General features: G+C 40.9%; 1 protein-coding gene across 8 annotated transcripts in view; it reads right to left on the reverse strand.

Moving 5' to 3' along the window:
• Nucleotides 1-19,017, reverse strand: part of DLC1 (DLC1 Rho GTPase activating protein) — a 244,427-nt gene that overhangs the window by 3,776 nt on the left and 221,634 nt on the right. For all 8 annotated transcript variants that reach the window (XM_038136748.1, XM_038136747.1, XM_038136746.1 and 5 more), the window contains 8 exons: nt 18,410-18,491; nt 11,468-11,531; nt 7,275-8,701; nt 6,002-6,178; nt 3,918-4,077; nt 3,478-3,676; nt 1,336-1,549; nt 816-930 (listed from right to left, as the gene is read on the reverse strand). In XM_038136748.1, coding sequence (XP_037992676.1) covers nt 816-930; nt 1,336-1,549; nt 3,478-3,676; nt 3,918-4,077; nt 6,002-6,178; nt 7,275-8,701; nt 11,468-11,531; nt 18,410-18,491 — 2,438 coding nt within the window. The remainder of the gene's footprint in view (nt 1-815; nt 931-1,335; nt 1,550-3,477; nt 3,677-3,917; nt 4,078-6,001; nt 6,179-7,274; nt 8,702-11,467; nt 11,532-18,409; nt 18,492-19,017) is intronic.

A 19,017-nucleotide genomic window follows, 5' to 3' on the forward strand; every position in this document is an offset into this window, starting at 1 on the left:
GTGTGTTAGTTTCGTAAGTGACGGCATGTGAATGTGTCAGGATAAGCACTCAATATGAAGAAGTGCCAAAATTAAGTTTGTGACTTTGATTTAGTGCAAATTAGTCTCTCTTTTATGGGGCGTCTTATTTTATTCTGTGGAGTATTCCCCTTTACTACACAACTAGATTCATTCCCACAGCACAGTTTACCCTGCAAACTGAAGGAATAAGGGAACATTGTCAGCTGCAAGAAAAGAGACAGGCACGTCTTCAGTTGAGGGCTCTGAAAAGATTTGATGACAGTGAGGAAAACCAGGACTCTGCTTGTCTGGTTCTCCATCACAGGCCCTAGAGGAAGCATGCTTTAGTTCCTACAGATCCTTCAGCCTATGGTTTGACAGTGTTACGTTCCAGGATGCTTTTGTGGCCTGTCTTTCTAACTCTCGGGAATTTAAGTATAAAATGAGCACTGAAATTCCTGGAAATAGCTTCTTGCTTTGTAACTAGAGCTGAGGTTCACAGACCCTCATGGCTGCACAATAAAAATTTGAAAATGTATTCCTAATGCAGCTCGGATGCAGCAAAAATGTACCAAACCCCACAACTGCCTCCTGACTTGAGAGCACCAGTGCCAACAAAACAACTCTCTTCCCTTCTGGCTCCACTTGTAATTCATGTATGCACAGAGATCAAGAAGCAAAGGTTTTTAAAAAGCTATTTATCATGTGTTAAACGTTATTAAAATAAAGAGACATTCCTAGCTTTTCATTATGCAGCAGATCTAAGACATCTTAATCAATATTCCAGCCATCAGTTTTGCAAACAGGTGTTTTACCTGAAAGAGTTTCTTGCATTCAGCAATCATATGAGCTAGCCCTTGGGTTGCAGCCAGATTTTCATTTAGGTCCTTTTGATCAGGTTTGCCCAGGCTTGGCTTCCTTTGCATCACCCTTCACAGGGGAAGAGAGCACACACATACACAAATCCAGTTATTTGTTGCAGAGCAAGAGACATGTTTGGGAAGAAAACAGAAGGATTCCCATATCTGCTGGTGATTTAGAGGGGTGTTGCCTGGTACCAAATATTGGCATGGCGTTGCCAACTTCCCTTGCTACTCTTTCTAGGCCTTTTATTTGGAAACTCCTCCCCCCCCCCACATTTTTTTTCCCTTATTATGAGCTTGTTTATATTTTAACAAATCTCCAACAAAAGGTAAGATCCCGTAACTGTTCTACAGCTGGTGCTCTCTGAGGTGATCACAGCTGGCAGGATCAATCCCAGACTGTGCCTGTTGCACATCACTGCCAGCTGTGCTATCGGACCAGCAGCAGTGAGCCCTGCTCCCAAAAACGTACCTTGGAGAAGAATTCTCTCTTTTGAGAGTGTTCAAGTGGAAGAGGGAAGGTGCTAAGCAGACAGCCAGGTTTGTTGGTGTCATCTGGTTTTCCTTCACTGCAGCTGTGACATCACTCAGGAAATAGAGAAGAATTTGGAGGACCTCCCTGTTCTCATCAGGTAAAAGCATAATGGCAGCCTTGATAGCCTGGAGACGCTGATCCTTTGGCACATCTGCATAATATTAGTAATTCTCTCATCAGCCCATTGATTTTCCACACACACAGCATGAATACATCCCAAAGCAAACTCCAGCTTCAAATATTTGACTCGAGTTTGAAGTGATTTCCTTCAGGATGCATACCATTTGTAGGAAACATGAAGGAATGTTTTTTAACCCACTGGTTTAACTACCCTCAGCTATTTCCTGCCTCACAAGAAATGCAAGCAAGAAGCTGTGCCTAGGCCAGAGTTAATTTTAGATTTAGCTTGAGCAGCTACATGCTCCCACAGATGCACTAAAAGGACAGAAGCCTGGATTCAGACAGGGAATGAGCAAACATAGTCCAGCCAATTTAGAAGTTCTTTGGCTTGCAGAGAAGTTTAAAACATGAATGCATTTTAGAATAGGTAAATTAAATAAATTAGCTAGCAAACCTTTTCAACAGTGATGTCATAAAACATCCAGAAAGTGCTTTACCAAGCAGAGAGGGTTACTTTATTGAGCAGATCATTCAAAGTCATGCAGTGGAAAAAGAAAGTCCACGCTGTGAAGCCCCATACCATTAAACAGCTCCTTGGTTACGAACAACAAACAGCTATTGGAAATATTTGATGTGTCTTTATATAAAGCTTTCTCCTCCAAACTTGAAAGGAACAAAAAATGAAACAACCCAGACCAGATCTGCTTCTTATAAAGGGGTTTCCAATAAGCCACCTCTGAAGACAACATCAGAGTCGGAGTCCTCGAGCATTTATATCATCATTAGCAGCCTACCACCCTCACTGCATGTCCCATAACACACATGGTGCTACCCAGATACTTAATTGGTATTTGCTTTGGGCTTCAGCAACTTTGTAAGGCTAGCAGGTGAATTTAGAAAGCAGTTTTAAGCAAAAATCCACTGTTTTCCATGCTCTCTTCTCAATCAGTTCAAAGCGCACTTAAGCCACGTGCATTCCAGTGTGCAGCCTGGTGCATAGCACCAAAGCAAAGGGAAATTTTTCCCTTTGCAGAGAAGCAAAATTTACAGCTGTTTTAAGGCTCTTTGCTTTACACAGAGATAATACTTCCCGACCACCTCTGGGAATTCCTCAGACCTACCACCTGCAAAAGGAAAGGAACAGAAACTCTGCAAAGCTCTGTCAAACTTTTTTTGGCTCTAAACCAAAGAAACAAACACAGAGCTGCTGTTTAATATGCATGGAAGTGGAGAGTCTGATTAATTTTCTCCATAAACCTGTTTGGGAATCCAAACACGCACACAAAAATGCTTGCACAGAAAAAATGGTCTGTATGATATTTTAAAACATCATCTCCACCTATGGAGCACTGACAGAAATTCCTGTAACCTTTTTGTAATTATTTCTTTTCACAAGCATTGATAAACTCAATTTTTTATGTGATTTTCTCCAAAAACTTTATGGTACTTATCTGTAAAGTAGTTACAAGTCAGTAACAGAAAAGCTTACCACTTAGAGGTTGTTTTTAAACAGCTGAGGTGAAGGATAGCAGAAAATGAACTATAAGAAAATAAAAATTTTTGCTACCTTTGCTAGTTCCCTCAAAAGCCCCAAACTCTGTTCATGTAGTGTTTGTTCTGCTCGTCTACTTAGCCACATTAGATGTGGCTTATTTTCAAACCATAATATCAAGTATGCTCAAAGAAGAGAAGAAAATTTAGAGCAGGTGATGAAGGATTTACATTTGTTCCTGAACTAGAGAGAAAGGTGAAATTAAAAGAACTTAGACTATAAATTTTTATAAAAGTACAATACAAAAAATCCATTCCTTAGAGGCGGCCTGAACTGTAACAGTTACTGTAGAAGGGCAAAGACCGACATAAGAAACACGTGTAGGGCCCAGGACAGCAGCGTTACAAAGTTCCACCCTTGCCACACAAATGACCACTTGTTGTCTGCTGCAGAATCTCACTACTTACACTGGTATATCTGTAAGAAGGTCTCGGAGAGTTTGTTGGTCATGAGAGGCTCAGGGAGATCACGGAAGAATTGCTTTAACATGTCTGCAACATCATAGGCAGACTGGCCTTCATAGTTGACACTGTCTGCGGAACTTTCATTCATCTGACGCAGAGCCTGGATTCTTGATTTGACTCCAGATTTCCTAAACAGTCCAACCTAAACACACATATAAAAGTAAATACATTTATAAGGATCTAAAAAATCTGGAATGTAAGCATGCTCTTCAGCTTCTTACATATGGGCTCTAGCTTTGTGGAAAGCTTTCCACGCATTAATTATCTATTTTGTCCGGTTTTGAGTCTACTTTTTTCAGTCTGACCCAGGAACAATAAAAACGAATGGAAAGCTGGGCTTTGGGTGATGCATGCATGTGGAATAAGAGAATAACAAACCACACCTGATCCAGACAGTGGTTGCGGAGGTACCGCATGGCTTGCTGAATGCTCTGGGGAAGAGGCTGCCCCGTGCGCTGCACATTCACTTGCAGTGGTACTCCAAACACATTTCGGTCTTTATAATCTGGCACCTTTATTCTTTTCATAAACTTTGGTACTGCCCTATTTAAGCAAAGGGAATGACACATTAAATTAAACCTCTGTTGATTATTTATCTTCTGTATTTCCAGTAATTTGGAAAGTAAGAGAAAATAAGTGAAACACTTTTACTAACATGAACAATAGTGACAGCATAAATTAGTTAATCCACTCAGGGCTGGAAAGGGTGAGAGGAAAGAAAACAAGAGTTTCTCTAAGAGAAAGGCTTGACATTTGGGGCAGTATGCTGCCTCTAAGTATTAACGTGGTGCTACTCCATCAATATTAGGAGGACGAAAGCTACAGGGTAAAACTGCAGGGGCCAGATTGAATTGCAAAAGAGTCAAAATAAATCTTGCGGTCAGTGACCCCTTATAACACTGCCTCTTTAGGTTTCAGGAAAGATGGGCATTTGAACAATGAGCTTTTGTATGTCAACTACTTGTTCTGCAAAGTCCTCAAACTGGGTCCACCACCCACCAGTGTGCAGAACAGCAGGAAACTGATGTAATACATTTGAGTTTGTCAGCTAAAAACTTCAGCTCTATAAACAACCCCTTTGAGGGACCCCCCTCCTTGTCAGCCAGTGACTTTTGTTACCCCCACCTCCCACTCCAGTTTCATTGAGAGGCCTTTCCATCTGCTTATGACTCCAAGGAAAAAGTTACTAAACACAAAAGAATGATTTATCCCTGTGTCCCCCAGAGTATTGGTTTTATAAAGGGGAAAAAAAAAGGCACTAAAATGTGAAAATATTGAGGTCATTTTCCTAAACAGGGAGGAAAGCTAATGTCCAGTGTAACAACTAATAGGACACATTGGCACTGAAAACAGGGAGACATTTAACATTTCAACATACAGTACAGCTATAAAAACCGTGCATTGGATTTACAGCTGACTAATCTGTTACGCAGTAAAACAGAACCAATTTGTATTTCCATACAGTTAAGTTTAGGGCATTATTGATACATGTATGAATAATACTTGCTTTGTCAAAAAACATGCCAATGGAATGTGAAAAAACACATTGCGATCTCCACTGAGAATCTGAAGCATGCAGGGATAACTGGTCAATACTTATTTCTGTCTTTCAGAACAAACAACTTCTGTATTTAGAAAGACTGACATAATAACAGCCTTTGAACAGGAGGTACTTTGATGCTGAAGCTAAATACTCTCTATGACTCCTGGGGAAGGGAGGAGGCTGGCCTGTGGTAGGGACAAGAAAAATTTTATTTGCGTCCTTTGCATCCTGAAGGTTACACAGGCTGTACTGCAGATACAATAATAAAAGAGCTTTCTATTTCATTTTTCTGACAAAAAAAATATTCAACTGGGTTACAACACCTGGCCGCAGCAGAAATTGCTGCCTACAAAAACTCCATGGTTCTCCCAACCTTTCTTCTTCTCTCCATTTCCTTTGCTAATTGATTTATAGCACTTTAAAAAGGGAAAACAGAATTTTGGCTATTACTACTAGATACTAGAATTAAGAGAAATTTATGCTATTCAATTACATAATTATGTAAAGGAAATAATGCAAATATTTAAGAATAACTGAAGAAAAGCGAGCCTATTAAGATTGGTCGCAATTTGTGCCACTGCTTGCTGGCTGCCTCAATAAACAAATGGTCCTTCTTTTGCTATAGATACTGAACATCTTCCTTTTCTGAAAGGTGGTCTGTACTTCATTGCTTTGGTTCTCTCACATGTCCCCATAAACACATCTATGAAGCCTAATACAATTACACTTACGTAAAGGGTAAGTGACTTTAGCCTCATCTTAGGAAACCGTAAATCACTGTCAGCACAGGCTAGAGGAAGAAGTGCAAATATGGAAAAAGAGGGATTGGATGGATGCATTACATCTTTTCAAACGTTGCCTGGGACAGGCACAACTGTCATGCTTGCGTAGTTGGGCTCTCTATACACAGCGCCGTGTCCTTACCAGCTGAAACCATGCTTGTTGGAAGGTGTGTACTTCTCCAGGAGAGCAGTCAGCTTCAAGAGAGAGTACTTCTGCAGCAGGTTCATCTGTGCCACAGACTGGCAGTTGATCTGCAGTGATGCCGAGCTGAGGCTGGGCCGGTGGGAACTCTGGAAGCTGTGCCACCTTAGCTTGTGCCTGTGGAGAAGATGGGAGACAGAGAAAGAGCAGGTTACTGAAACGTCTCTGTAAGACACGTGCAGGAATTAACGCAAATGCACTGCTGAGATCCCTGCCCTTGGTGGCTGCATTCTTCTGAGATTGCACAGGCGTCAGCCAGTGGTGTCTCTGCCTCACCTGGCGTGATGCAGCATGGGCAGGTGCTTCACATGGGAATGTGCACTCTGAGCTGACCCACAGCTCAGTGCTAGCTACACAACCTCGCCCTAGCAGATATCCTCCAAGGGCTCCAACGTCCTTCTCCCAAAGTCCTTTCAGTATTAGGGCAGTGGGAATCAAAAACCTCCATTAAGAAAAGATGGCATGAATTTTTAAGACATATCAAATAGGAACTCTGTGCTTCTATAAGTCCCATTAAGTTTATACAAGCAGCTGTAGATGACTAAATGATTTGCATTGCTTTTAAAAGAAAACTGGAAACAAAGCTAGAAAGAATTAAAATCCTTGCTCTACTCACAATACAAAACACAGTCATGGTAAAACTCCCAGCAGAATCTGGAGGCCACTGGAACTCCCCCAGTCTCCCACTGTGCTACAGTGATCAAGAGAAAGTAATCAAGCCTCATTTTCCCCACAGATTTAGTGCCCTAGCATGCTATTAGAAACAGCCTGCTACTGAAAAATGCAATTTTTTTAAACAGTCTAAAAGTCAAGGCTTTTACTACACACTGACACAAACCAGAACATACTTATTCTTGGTTCTCCTAGCCAACTTAAAAAGTGTTTAATCCTACTGGATGGCCCACCCCTCCCATGTACCATTTCAGCTTGAAGAATCATTGTGCCCCAAAACTGTGCTAACATTGCTTTTTCAATGACAACTCAGGCTGAACCTACCAACAGACAGCTATGAATTGTAGGAACCACAAAGTCTTGCCCAAACATTTCTCTTGCCCATAATGATTTTGGGAAACAATGGAACAGCACCTGTGTGCTTCAACAGCCACAGTTTCTACTGCACCTTAAGTAAGTGTGGAGCAGCTACTATAGAGCTGCTTGCAAAATGGAGGGGACATCCCCAGGCCACCCCAAGTCCTAATTCTTGTGATCTCACCTGCTGGAACGTGTCAGTGATGCACCAACCCCAGAGTCTCTCCTGTCCTGGATCCCTGTGGGCTCTTCTGTTTCATTCAGTGAATTCCCTGTACTGTCAAGGTCGCTTGGTGTTCTTCGATCATTGTCTACATCAAGATGAATCTGCTTTGGAGAGGAAGGACATGGGGAGATGGAGTCGAGTGCTGAGTCAGAATCCCCTTCATCTGAGAACTTCTCTGACCACTGGTTCACTATTCTCTGCATCCCTTTGACATGGTATAGGATGTCGTCTAGTTCTGGGAATATATCTTCATTTTCGAGGTCGGCCAGGTCGCTTGTACTGGAATACAGGATTGAACCTGGCACATTGTCATAAATACTCAGGCGGCTGCTCATTGAACTGGAGGAGTTGCGCCTTTTTCCCATGCCTAGCTCTTTGGAGCTGTCACCACTGTTCTCCCTCTGGAGGGTGAGGTGGCCATGTCCATGGAAACTCCCTGTCCTCCAGTTTACAGAGGTGTTGTTTTCTGTAGGGGAGAAATTGCCATTGGAGAGCGCTTTGGGAAAAGTGCCAGGCTTATGATCCTCAGGGATAAAAAACACAGTGTCTTCTGCAAAACTGCCCCGGTTCTTGAAGTTCTGCTCCATCACATCGCTGAACGTTGACTGATTGAAGGGGTCAAAGCCTTCCAGGTACATGCCCACCCTTTTATTGTAGGCACTGAGGCTGCGTGTTCGTGTGACAGGACTGGGCGTGCTGACAGCACTGCTCGTCTCAGACTGACTACTGCTGCTGCTGGTCTGGGTGGAATTGGAGACGCTCCTCTTTCGTACCATAGGGAAGTTGATGTGATTGCCGTTGAGGGTGGAAATCTCCACGCAGTTAAGTTGTTTCAGTTTATCTTCATCCATGCCCTCCTGCAGGATTGGCCCGCTAATAATCAGGCCAAGCTTTGAAGGAGCTTTGCTCTTGCCATGGTGAGAACTCTTGATTTTAAGACTCTCCATTCTCTTCAGCAGGCTCTTTGTTTTGGACTTGGCATTCTTCTCGTTGGCTTTTGTGTTGAAGCTGAAGCTATTCAGTTCCCTGGGCGAGGGCAGGCTGCTGAATGAGTCATCGTTGGCTACAAAATTGCTCGATGAACAGACGCTCACTACCGAGTTCGTCCTGGTGGTAGACGCCTCGCTCTGCAGGGTTGGTTGGTGGCTGCTGGTGCTGCTGATGCTCAGAATAGAAGCCACCTCCTGGCGTTCGCTGAGGTCTGTGAGCACACTCTCCCGGCTTGCTGCGTTTGTCAGGTGAGGAGCTTCTGGGGATGGGATATTCAAGTCCGGTTTTGGAGGGAAGACGTCAAACTCTTCAAGCCTCGACCACCTCTTGCTGTCCCTCTGAAAAGTCCACTTGCCACTTATTGCACAAGGTTCATCTTCATCTGAATCTTCACTCTGCAAAGAAGAACCCTGAAAGTATTGCTTGCAAACTGCTCAAACAGCAAAGGCGGTTGCATTTAAATACAATGAGTCCACTAAACTGCTTTAAGAATGACCTTGTTCTCACTGAATTTAAAGTGAAAACAGTCTTTTACTTCAGGGAGAGGAAGATTAGGCCATAAAGCCTGTCACGGGAAAAGATAACATGGTACAGGCAATATATTTTAACTGTTTTTAAATGCAAAAGATATACCATTCATAAAAAGCAACAAACAATACAATCTACTTAAAATTGTTCTATTTTAAAAAAACCCTAGTATCCATAGACTTAATTAATTGGTCACAGTGGATAGCCCTCACATCAATGGAAATTCCTGGCATGCATAGCATTTTAAACTGGAGTCAGTCAGGGGTTGGGGTCCCTCTGGACTCTCTCCAAAGCTACACTTTGTTGATAGTGGCTATATGTTTATACTCCTCTTCGCAATTACGAGATGTTTCTCATACATTCTGAATTTTAGTGGCTTAATTCCTTACCCATTTGGGAACTCTGAACAGTCTCCCCACTGTGACTAATGAGACAGCAAAAGAAGCTCCTGCACTGCTAGAGTGTGATGGCTCCAGGCTCTTACCTGGTCCACTCTTCCTCCCACAGGCTAGCAGCTAGCATTTTAAGAATGTTCTGTGAATTCTCTACCTCAGTCTAGCTTCAGGCAAACTTTAACACTCGTAGATAGTGAGCAGCAAGAGCTCAGTGACAGTGTAGCACGTAAGTAAATTGTAAATAACATGTTTGATGTATGAGTAATGCTTGGAGTACAATTACACATACATCAATTACGCCTACAATCTTTTCATCTAAATACTGAAAGGGAATGATCCTGACCTATTTGGTCCTCCAAATATATGGAAAGTTTCACATTGGAGTAACAAAACCAAGGAAGATATTTTAATATGACACCATGAAACCACAAAATAATCTTTGGTGTTTAGAGTAAGAAACACTAATTGCCACCCAGCTCTATGAATTTCACTTCATTTATTTAACTTGCTTTAATTTAAAAACAAACACATATGCTTGCCCCAAACTGTAACTCTTTGTGTGCCGAGAGTACAAACATTCATTCTTTGAAAAACAAGTAAATTATTCATATTTCAAGTAGTTTATGTACACACACTTCAGATCCTGATTATCTCCTACTTTTAATTTTTTCTTTTCATAGGACATTTCACCAGCTCAGGAAAATAAGTGAAATACTGTATTTATTTCTTATGACCAAATACACATGAGACACAGAGCAAACAATTTTCTTTGCCTCCCAACTACTGCAAACTACTTTTGTCCACGACTCAGGTGAAAACCCAAGAATTCTGGCTTGCTTATTAAAGTTTTCAGCAGGAAAAAAGTAATCTGAAACTGCCAGTGGATAATATTGATGGTTTGGGGGTTGAATGAGACTGATTGGAAGAAAAAAAGGAGAATTTTAATTTGCAAAGAAGTCAGTGGAAACATAAAGAAACATATTTCTGTCAGCAGAATTCTTCCCTAGTGTTAAAATGCTTTAAAAGCTGAGTATTGATTTTATTGACATCAATAACAAAAGGGAATAGGCCCCAAGTCCATCTGCCAGAACATGGGTGGTGAATGAAATTCAGGAAGTACTGAAACAAAAGCTAACATCCAGACTTTGGAAGATCTGAGGTTTGGACCTGAAGTCAGGTCTGGTCTGACCTCTAATATCAACACTGATCATTCCACTGTTAACAAGGTTCAGGAAAAAGGATGAGAAATCTTCTGGTGGTCATAAATGGCAATCCAGCTGTCTATCCCTACTTTTAAGGAGTTCCTACATATGCTGCCTCAGAGTGTTATCTTCTGGAGCTTGGATGCTCTTTCCAACATACCTCAAACAGATAGGGAAAGAGAGGATTAATTCCTGGTAAACAACCTCAGAGCATTTGTATGCATTCTTGTTAGGGGTAGGGCAGCATTGTATTGCCTTAACTCAGTCATCTTTATCTGCAGTTGTCATATCCCAGGGGACGGTATCAATTACTGATCCCTCCTAGGACACACACATAGTTTTAAGACAGCTATTGAGTGGTACCTTATTAGCAAGTCAGTACTACCTTACTGAAATTACAGTAGATGCTCTCTTATTTCTCACCCTGCTCCACAGGAATCCTGAAGATTCAGGAAACACTTTTAATTCCTGCTGAGCTCCCTGGAAACATGTAAACTTTCTCAAAAGGTAGCTGTTGTATTCTGAAAATATACTGGAAAGGAACCAATGTGCCTAATCCTTTCCTCTGCAGGCCAAGCACAGTCTAACTGATCCTGTCTACATCATAATAAAATAATATAACTCCAAGGTGATGGCAGAGAACCAAAACTGAAGATGACATCCAAAACGGTGGTCTAACATTAAGGTCAGCTCACTGTGGCCATCAAGCCTACTCTGTAAAATCCTGCCTGAGTGCAGGCAATAGGCATCAACACCAACAACCTCACTGGCAGAGAAATCCAGTGCCTTTCACACTGGAAGCAGCATCCCAGGGAAAAGTTTGCTAGACAACCTTTACCCACTGCCAAGTCTTGCACTTTTCACTCAGTGAGAACACAAAAAGAGATGTAAGCAGATTTTTTACTTTTTTGCTGTGTCCTTGCCAGGTTCTGCTCAGGTGTAATCCTAAACCAAAGCTAAACAATCTGCTAGTTTTTGATTTTTTTTCAGTTTTATTAACACATAATGTTGTAACAGAAGAATTAAATGAACTTACCCTTTTCCTGTGGGGACTAATTTCTAGCTTCATCACTGCACATTTGTTTAAAGTATTTAAGCGCCTGCAAAGAGCAAAGGAAACCTTATTAAGAGAATACTCCAGTGTTTTGACATAGGCTATTCCAGTTCAAAGCTTTTGTGAAGGCTGTCCCCAAACTGCTCTGCATACAAATAGCCACAAGCAGAGTTTCAATTAGAGCCTAATTTACTTAACTATTAACCCATTACATTTGGCTGTACTCTAACTTCAGACGGAAAGAAGGATGACTATTTGTCACAATTACCTGAACCAAAGTAAAGAGAAGTTAATGGAAACTTGGACTAAATTGAGAAGTACATCACATTCTACAAACTGTAATCATTACATTTATTCTAAATAGCAGACATCTGAACCCTGAAACACTCAACCTTGACAGACTAAAAATAACAGAAAAGTCTTCCAGTTTGACACTGTAAACATGTGACTATATTTAAAAAAACATGCTGCTTTAAAATTGTACTTTATAAGCTGAGACTTCCCAGATGAAAACTTATTTTCCGATTACTAGATGCCTATTTTGCTTTTGAACAATGATTATTTTCAATACAGTCCTAGGACAAGACCACTCGTCAGTCTAAAAAAGAACTCAACCAGAACACAGACCCAACTTCTGCTTCCTAAACTGAAAGTTTCTTTCATATATAAAAATATTTTTGGAAGGACTAAAATTTAAACAAAAATAAATTGCTGCAGCAGCAATAGCTAACCAGCCTCATTCTAAAATGTGACAGCAGTCTGAATACATATCTTGAAGTACTGTATGAATACATATGAGCATTCCTCTATTCCTCAGTGAGCTAATCTGGTCATCTGGTAGGTATCCCTAAAAAACCAAAAAATTATCTTTCTTCTCCTCTCTTCCCCAGTCACTCAGACTGCAGGACTGAGCACAAGCAACTTAAAACACAGCAAAAGCTGGTGCTATTTGTGACACAGCTCCAAGGCAGGTTAGGCTCACCTAAGTGCATGCTGCCACGGTCTTCTGCCCTTCTCCACGTCCTTGCCTTCCCAAGAACTGTTCCAAGGACGTGGTTCAACTAAAATGTGTACTGGTAAAGTGTGGTAAGAGAACTACCAGTGCTATGGCAAGGCAAAAGAAAGAAACGGGCTGGGCACAATGCAGAAGGCAGAAAAACTGAAGCAGCAGCTTCATGGAAGTGATAGTTTAGTCCTGTGTCAACACTTCTGCTCATGAGGCTGTACTGTGGGTTGGATGAGGAGACTAACTGAGCTGAAAACCAATCTTTCAATATTTCTTGGAGTTGAATTTCCCCTGGGTCAGTACCCTGAGCTGCATGAAGAGTAGTGTGTTCAGGGAGGAGGCACAGGAGTAGGGCTGCCCCTTTCATTAAACTGGACCACAGCCCAAATTCAACAGAAGCAAAGCTGAGCTTTAAAAAGCCTAATTCATTCCAAAGGAAGTTGTGTAATTTTCACATACAAATTCATTTGAGCGAAATGCAAAGAAGAGCCTGTATCTGCAGTTTTTGAAAAACTAAAAAAGAAAAGAAATGCTGACATGCCCTATTGCTTCAAATGAATTTTTTCAGATTCATGAAACTTGTACTTGGATGTAGAAAATGTGAGAATTTTCTAGTTCAGGGAGAAATAGTAGTTTCTTCTCTTTTCCCTTGCCTTTTATGCACAGAATTGGCTGCAGATGGTATTTACACAGGGCTTGATCCTGAAGCCATCAAAGAAAATGGGAAAGCGGCTACTGATGCTTTCGCTGCAGGTCATGAAGCAAAAAAAAAAAAAAAAAAAAAAAAAAGGCAGTTTGATCTATAATTAGACCCAGCCACAACACAGCGGAGAAGAAGAGAAGCAGGAAGAATTGCCATGGGTCAAACAGCAGGGCAGTGGCAGGTTAGAAAAGTTATCCAGATCTCTCTTTTTTATCCAGATTTCATCTTTGCTCTGAATTTGGAAGGCAAAAGGTTCAGTCCTGCAGGCTGCAGCTGGTGGGTACATGCACAAGTCCAGTGATTTCAGAGGAATTGTATTTATGGTGAGGGTGAAGGGTGAATGTCCCATCTACATGCTAGACACAGAACTGTTTGGTTTTTTTTCAAGAGGCCACACAAGAATCAGAAAGCTGCCTCCCTCTCTGCTATAAACACATTCTCCTCTCAAAGTCCTGGACCTCGAGACTAGGAAATATTAAACTGGTTTCAGTTCTATATTGTGTAATAATTTACAAATTTCACAGTGTTGCAACCTTTGACTTATGCAGAGAGAAGTTACCACTGAATCCCTGGATCAGGCTTTATCTAGCTCCAGCCTGTCTGACCACTAATAAAGACAATCTCTGATTTCACAGAGATTACATTCCCAGACTTCTCTCCTACTCAACTAAAACCCCTGAAATAGGTGGAAAAGGGTAGAGCAAAGAAATTTATTTTCACAGAGGGTATTTAAAAAAAAAATCCTGGCACACACCTCACAAAAATTAGTACAAAGGCAAGATACGGTAACCCCCAATGAGTGAGGTTAAATTCAATAGCAGTGAGGCAAATGAAGTCTCTGTTACATACTTGACATGGATGCATCTCAAAACCAGTTTCCCTTTTAGAATTTAAATGCTCTGCAGCAATTGCATCAGGTCTGCAACTTCCATTACATACGTCACACATCCTGCTTCAACTTCTGCTCAAATTCAGGAGTGCCAAGGTCCTTGAACTACACACCACTTAAAATACAGTACAATATGCAAAACTGCCTTCCAAACACATTAGTGTGTCTTAAAATCTAAGCTCACAGTTTGGCTTATCAGGATGAGATTTACCTATACAACTGCCCTTAACCTTCACATACGCTTTGAAATACTTTTTAAGCCTATAAGCACATATCCATTTTCTATAGATCTTCTCATCAAATTGATGCTTGTTAATAAACCACAGTTTTCTCTTCTGGGTCTGGATCTTCTCCTTTGTTAACTCCACTCCCAGGTATAAGTCCACTTATCATTTCCTTACTGACAGTCAGCAGACCTGCCTCATTCTTTAGGTCCGTCTTACTCTGCCCAAACCTGTCTCAGTGACACCTTCCTGAAGACCAGATGGGAGACAGAGGGACAGGGCAGGATTGCTGCAGACAGCAGTTACAGCCACTTTCACTGCCTGGCTGCCTCAGTCTCCATTCCAACTATGCCTCCTACTCCGGCCACTCTCTAGATGACTGTCTGGATGACAAGATAATATTCTTTCCCATCATTTAGAGAAATGTCTTTGAGTCAGCCCTCTCTATGCATCTTCACATCCAGATGTTATCTTACTCCCATGGAGCAGTCTATCTCCAAGACATCACTTTTCCTCACTCTCCATGGACTCCTACCTTGGTTCTCATTCTCTTTCATCCCAGCTCTGCAAACCCCTTCCTCCTGAGCGTGACCAAGGCAGCAGGACCTGCCTCTCCACCCCAAGTCAGCCCATATCAGCCCTGAGTGGCCATTACACAGCTGGAACCTGCTGCACCCAAAACACGAGGCACTGGAGCTTCTCTCAGAAATGGGCAAATGATGCACTTTTATTAGTCTTCTCAGAATGGTCAAACTAGTTTAGCCTGAACTTCTCTAAAGAGAGGCAACCTGAACAAGACAGTCACGATGAAAAACTGTAGTGTGAACAGCCAACTTCTAAATTAAAGTGTGGGTTTATGACGTGAAGTCTTTTTTAAACTAGGTACTAGTCAGTTCTATGTTGGGTATAACACCAGGTAATTAATTATGTTCTCATTAACAGAAGTTCTCACCCATGCGCCCAAATAAAGTAGTGGCAATGCACAATACTGGATTTAAGCATCTTAAATTACAATTTTGAATTTGAGGAACTGTGTCTTCTAGCTTTGAAGTTTAAAATATTGTCTTGATGGACCTAAATTCATAATTCTGCTTATAGAGCAAAGTCCAGCTCTACATGTAACTAACTGTCATACATGGGCCTTTTTGTCTCAGCGGACAGCCTCTACTTTGGCTCCTGGGCTTTGTCTGCATCTTCTTCTGCAAAGGAGGCCAACTCTCCACAGACCAAATGATACAAACAGTGAATACATTACAACCAATTTCATGGATAAGAAGTCCTGATGATAAAAGATTTAGGAAACCTCTTGCATATATAGCCAAACAGATTCCTAGCCATGCATAAGGAGATTTAAAAGGATTTCCATCATGGCTTGCTATGTATTTGTACTTAGCAACAACCTCGAGGATAAGCATGTCTCAGTACTTAGTTTCATCAGCACATGATGCATCCATTTATCCACTGGAGATAAATTCCCAGTCACTAATCTACATAAAGTTTTATGAAACCAAGGCCAGCACTGGTTTGCAGTCACTAAAGAAAGCATCCAAGAAAATTAAAATACGGTCATTATGCTTACATTTTTAACCCTGCATTTCATGGTAAGATCACTAAATGACATTTCTTAACCATCTCTTACTGAGTGCCACATGCTATCTTTGTAGTTCAAGTCTCAACCCACTTTTCATTTGAAAATTTTCCTTAAAAAACATAATGGGATAGGTTAAAGTTAACTTAATTTTCCTGCTTACATTACTAAGATTATTAAATAATAATTAACAATACTCTTCAAACGTAAGCTATCATTTAAAATGTTTCAAAGGTAAAAAATAAATCCCTGCCACTGTGATTTCTACAGTCTTTTAAAAACAATTGTTTCACATACAGTTATCAGAACAAGGTAATTAGAACTTCTTGGAAACACTGGCTGTTACACAGAAAAGCAGATTCTCAGCACAGACTTCTTACTATTTTGTTACTATCCACTGTGTACAATGTTCACTTAGCTCTGTGCTGAAAGTGCAAATAACTCCCAAAGTATTCTGATTTTCAGTCAAGAAACAGTGATAGACTTACAGTCGTGAAACTGCTGAAAGCCTTTACTGAGTAAACCCCTTTACTGTTTACACACTGGCTGTGGCATGAGTCAAAATAAACCCAGACTGCAGGCAGAAAGGCAGCATTCCAAACTATGTGCTTCTCCACAGTTTTTAATGAGCTTTGCAAAATTAAACATGAAGGTGTGGAAAAAAAAATCTGAAAGGTGGGAATGTTGTGATAATGTACTGCTTTTGGCTAACACACATGGTAAAAGGCCAAATTGAGACATCTGAGATGGTGAACTGAATTAGCTCAATTTTATTTTGAGGTGGGATCTGAATCATTCTGAATATACTTCAGTGTAGTTTTAAAGTTATTTTGTAAAAGATTATTCTGATGTGTAAGCCACAGGCTTCAGAATGATTCAGTTCAACCTTTAAAATCTTTGTCTCATAGAGATATTGAGCGCACATTGCTATTTTCATCAGTGAGAAACAATCCACTATGTTTTTTCCCCAGTATAATTAATTAGTCCCACGTTAAAAAGTATTCTTGGAGGAGAGCACCAAAAGCAAAATATGCTAGCCTGCCTGTATTTTGTTTTCCTGGCAAGGGAAGACCATGCTTCTGGGAATCAGCATTTATTTGCATTGCTCTACTTTCTGTTCAATGACTTCACAAGTTCCAGAGCACACAAATAAGTAGACCACTGCATCATATTTAAATACCGATGGAATAGGTGTTCCACATCTTGCATGAATTTAACATTAATGAGATTTTTCCCCTCCTAATGACTGGACAACAAATCTGTTTTCTTAGTTTGAAAATCCTGTAACTGTTTCTGAAGAACTTTAAATTCCAGTCCCTCTCTTTCCCTTCCAAGTATGGCAGTGATGGCATGAGAACACTATAAACCTAAAGCCGTTCTTAAAAGGGTTTTGTAATTCATTAAGATTACTGACATTTAGAGTTGCACACACCATGCATGCAGTATCCAAAAGCATTCATTTTGCAGGCAGTTTGGAAAGCTGCCATGCTGAAGGACAGAGCCATAAAACTGCACTTATTCTAGGTAAGAGGAGATATGAGAAGTTAAAGCTTTTTTTCTTTTGCCATTTAAGATTGTGGACTCGCACTAGAGGAGGTAACTGATGGATGGATTAATGTTAGATGATGTCAGATGGGGCCATTGCGATTACTTTTATGACCAAACTGGTAATGCTGAGGCTGCAGTTCTGTAAAAAACACCCTGTCACACACCAGCGAGTCTTGCTCCCTCTTTTTCTCTACCTATCCCTTCTCCTCCTGCAGCTGGCTGTGGGGTCCTGCCCTATTCTTCACACCTACTCTGAACTTCATGATGGTTTTTCACTGATTTAATTTACTAACCCAGAAAAGGACTATCAAGACGCTTTCTGTGGGGAGAGCCCGTCAAACTGGTTTGTGGAAGGAGCCCATAAGCAACAAAGATGAGTTAATGTGAGCATGTGGCTGAGGGCAGAGCTGTCTTTGGAGCAGTGATAAACTAATAGATTCCCTTACATTATCCCTTTCAGCCATACCCACATTACAGAACAATGCACTGAGGCCAGCATGGGGGTTTGTATATAGAGCACTTTGTTTATACACACACCATTTTGTTTGTATACACAGCTGCCCACCAAGGTAAGAAAGGGGAGTGATGGAGTGCAAAGCATTGCTTTGCTGATACTGCTTCCCAAACCCAGCTCCTGTGTGGGAATTGGTGCTGCAGTTGTACGTGCTGATGGCTATAGCCAGCACAGTTCTGCTTTCACATGCCTAACTTGGGAATGAGGAAAGAAAGCAAACAAAGGGGAATAATAAAAAAATATGCCTATGAAATCCCTTTCACAAAGATTCCTGCCACTCTCCTCCCAACTTTCTTTTACATAAGATCCCCAAACATTACTTAACCCAACGAAGTATTTTAATGAAAACCACATACTTTTATGTGCTTTTTTTTGTTGTGCTTTTCCCAGGTACTTTCTATTACACAGGAAGGGTTTTCTTTCAAAATGCAGTGTGATTTTTATTCACCTACCTGCATAACGCCTCGATAGCATCTCTGTCCAGAAAGTCATGCTCTCGCTTGACTAGAGCAATGTCAATTGGAAAAAGGAGATCTGCAGGAAAAGAAACAGATCAAAAATCAAAGTGAGGCTTACTCCCAGTGATGCCTTATTTCAAACAACCAGCTGCCTGCAGCCGAGCTCATCAAGATGCCAGTGATTGGTGCTTAGGTAAACACAAGCTATCACCTCAAATGCCAGAGGTGCTTCCTTTTCATCTAAAAACTTTTGACATGCAGCCTTGATAACTGAGAGTTCATACACAGAATACAGGAAAAATTATTAAAGCAGAGATGAAACAATGGGAGATGGAAAAAGGCAAATGCAAGCTTCCCTATCAGACATCAGAAGTTAAACTAATGCAGGCTAGATTTAAAATAAATATGCAATCTCCATCAAAATACTAATATCTCACATTAAAGAAAAAAGGCCAGTAAATGCCAAAACTCTGTGAAAGAATGAAAAAAAAAGCCTTGAATCTCCTTAGCCATTAATCAAGCTATTTAAGTTTGACACTGCTTCAATAATGAGATATGGCTTGAAATGAAAGCAAGCCAAGCTGCGTGGACACCATACTGCC

Source organism: Motacilla alba, chromosome 4 (assembly GCF_015832195.1).
Source record: "Motacilla alba alba isolate MOTALB_02 chromosome 4, Motacilla_alba_V1.0_pri, whole genome shotgun sequence".
Lineage (NCBI taxonomy): Eukaryota > Metazoa > Chordata > Aves > Passeriformes > Motacillidae > Motacilla > Motacilla alba.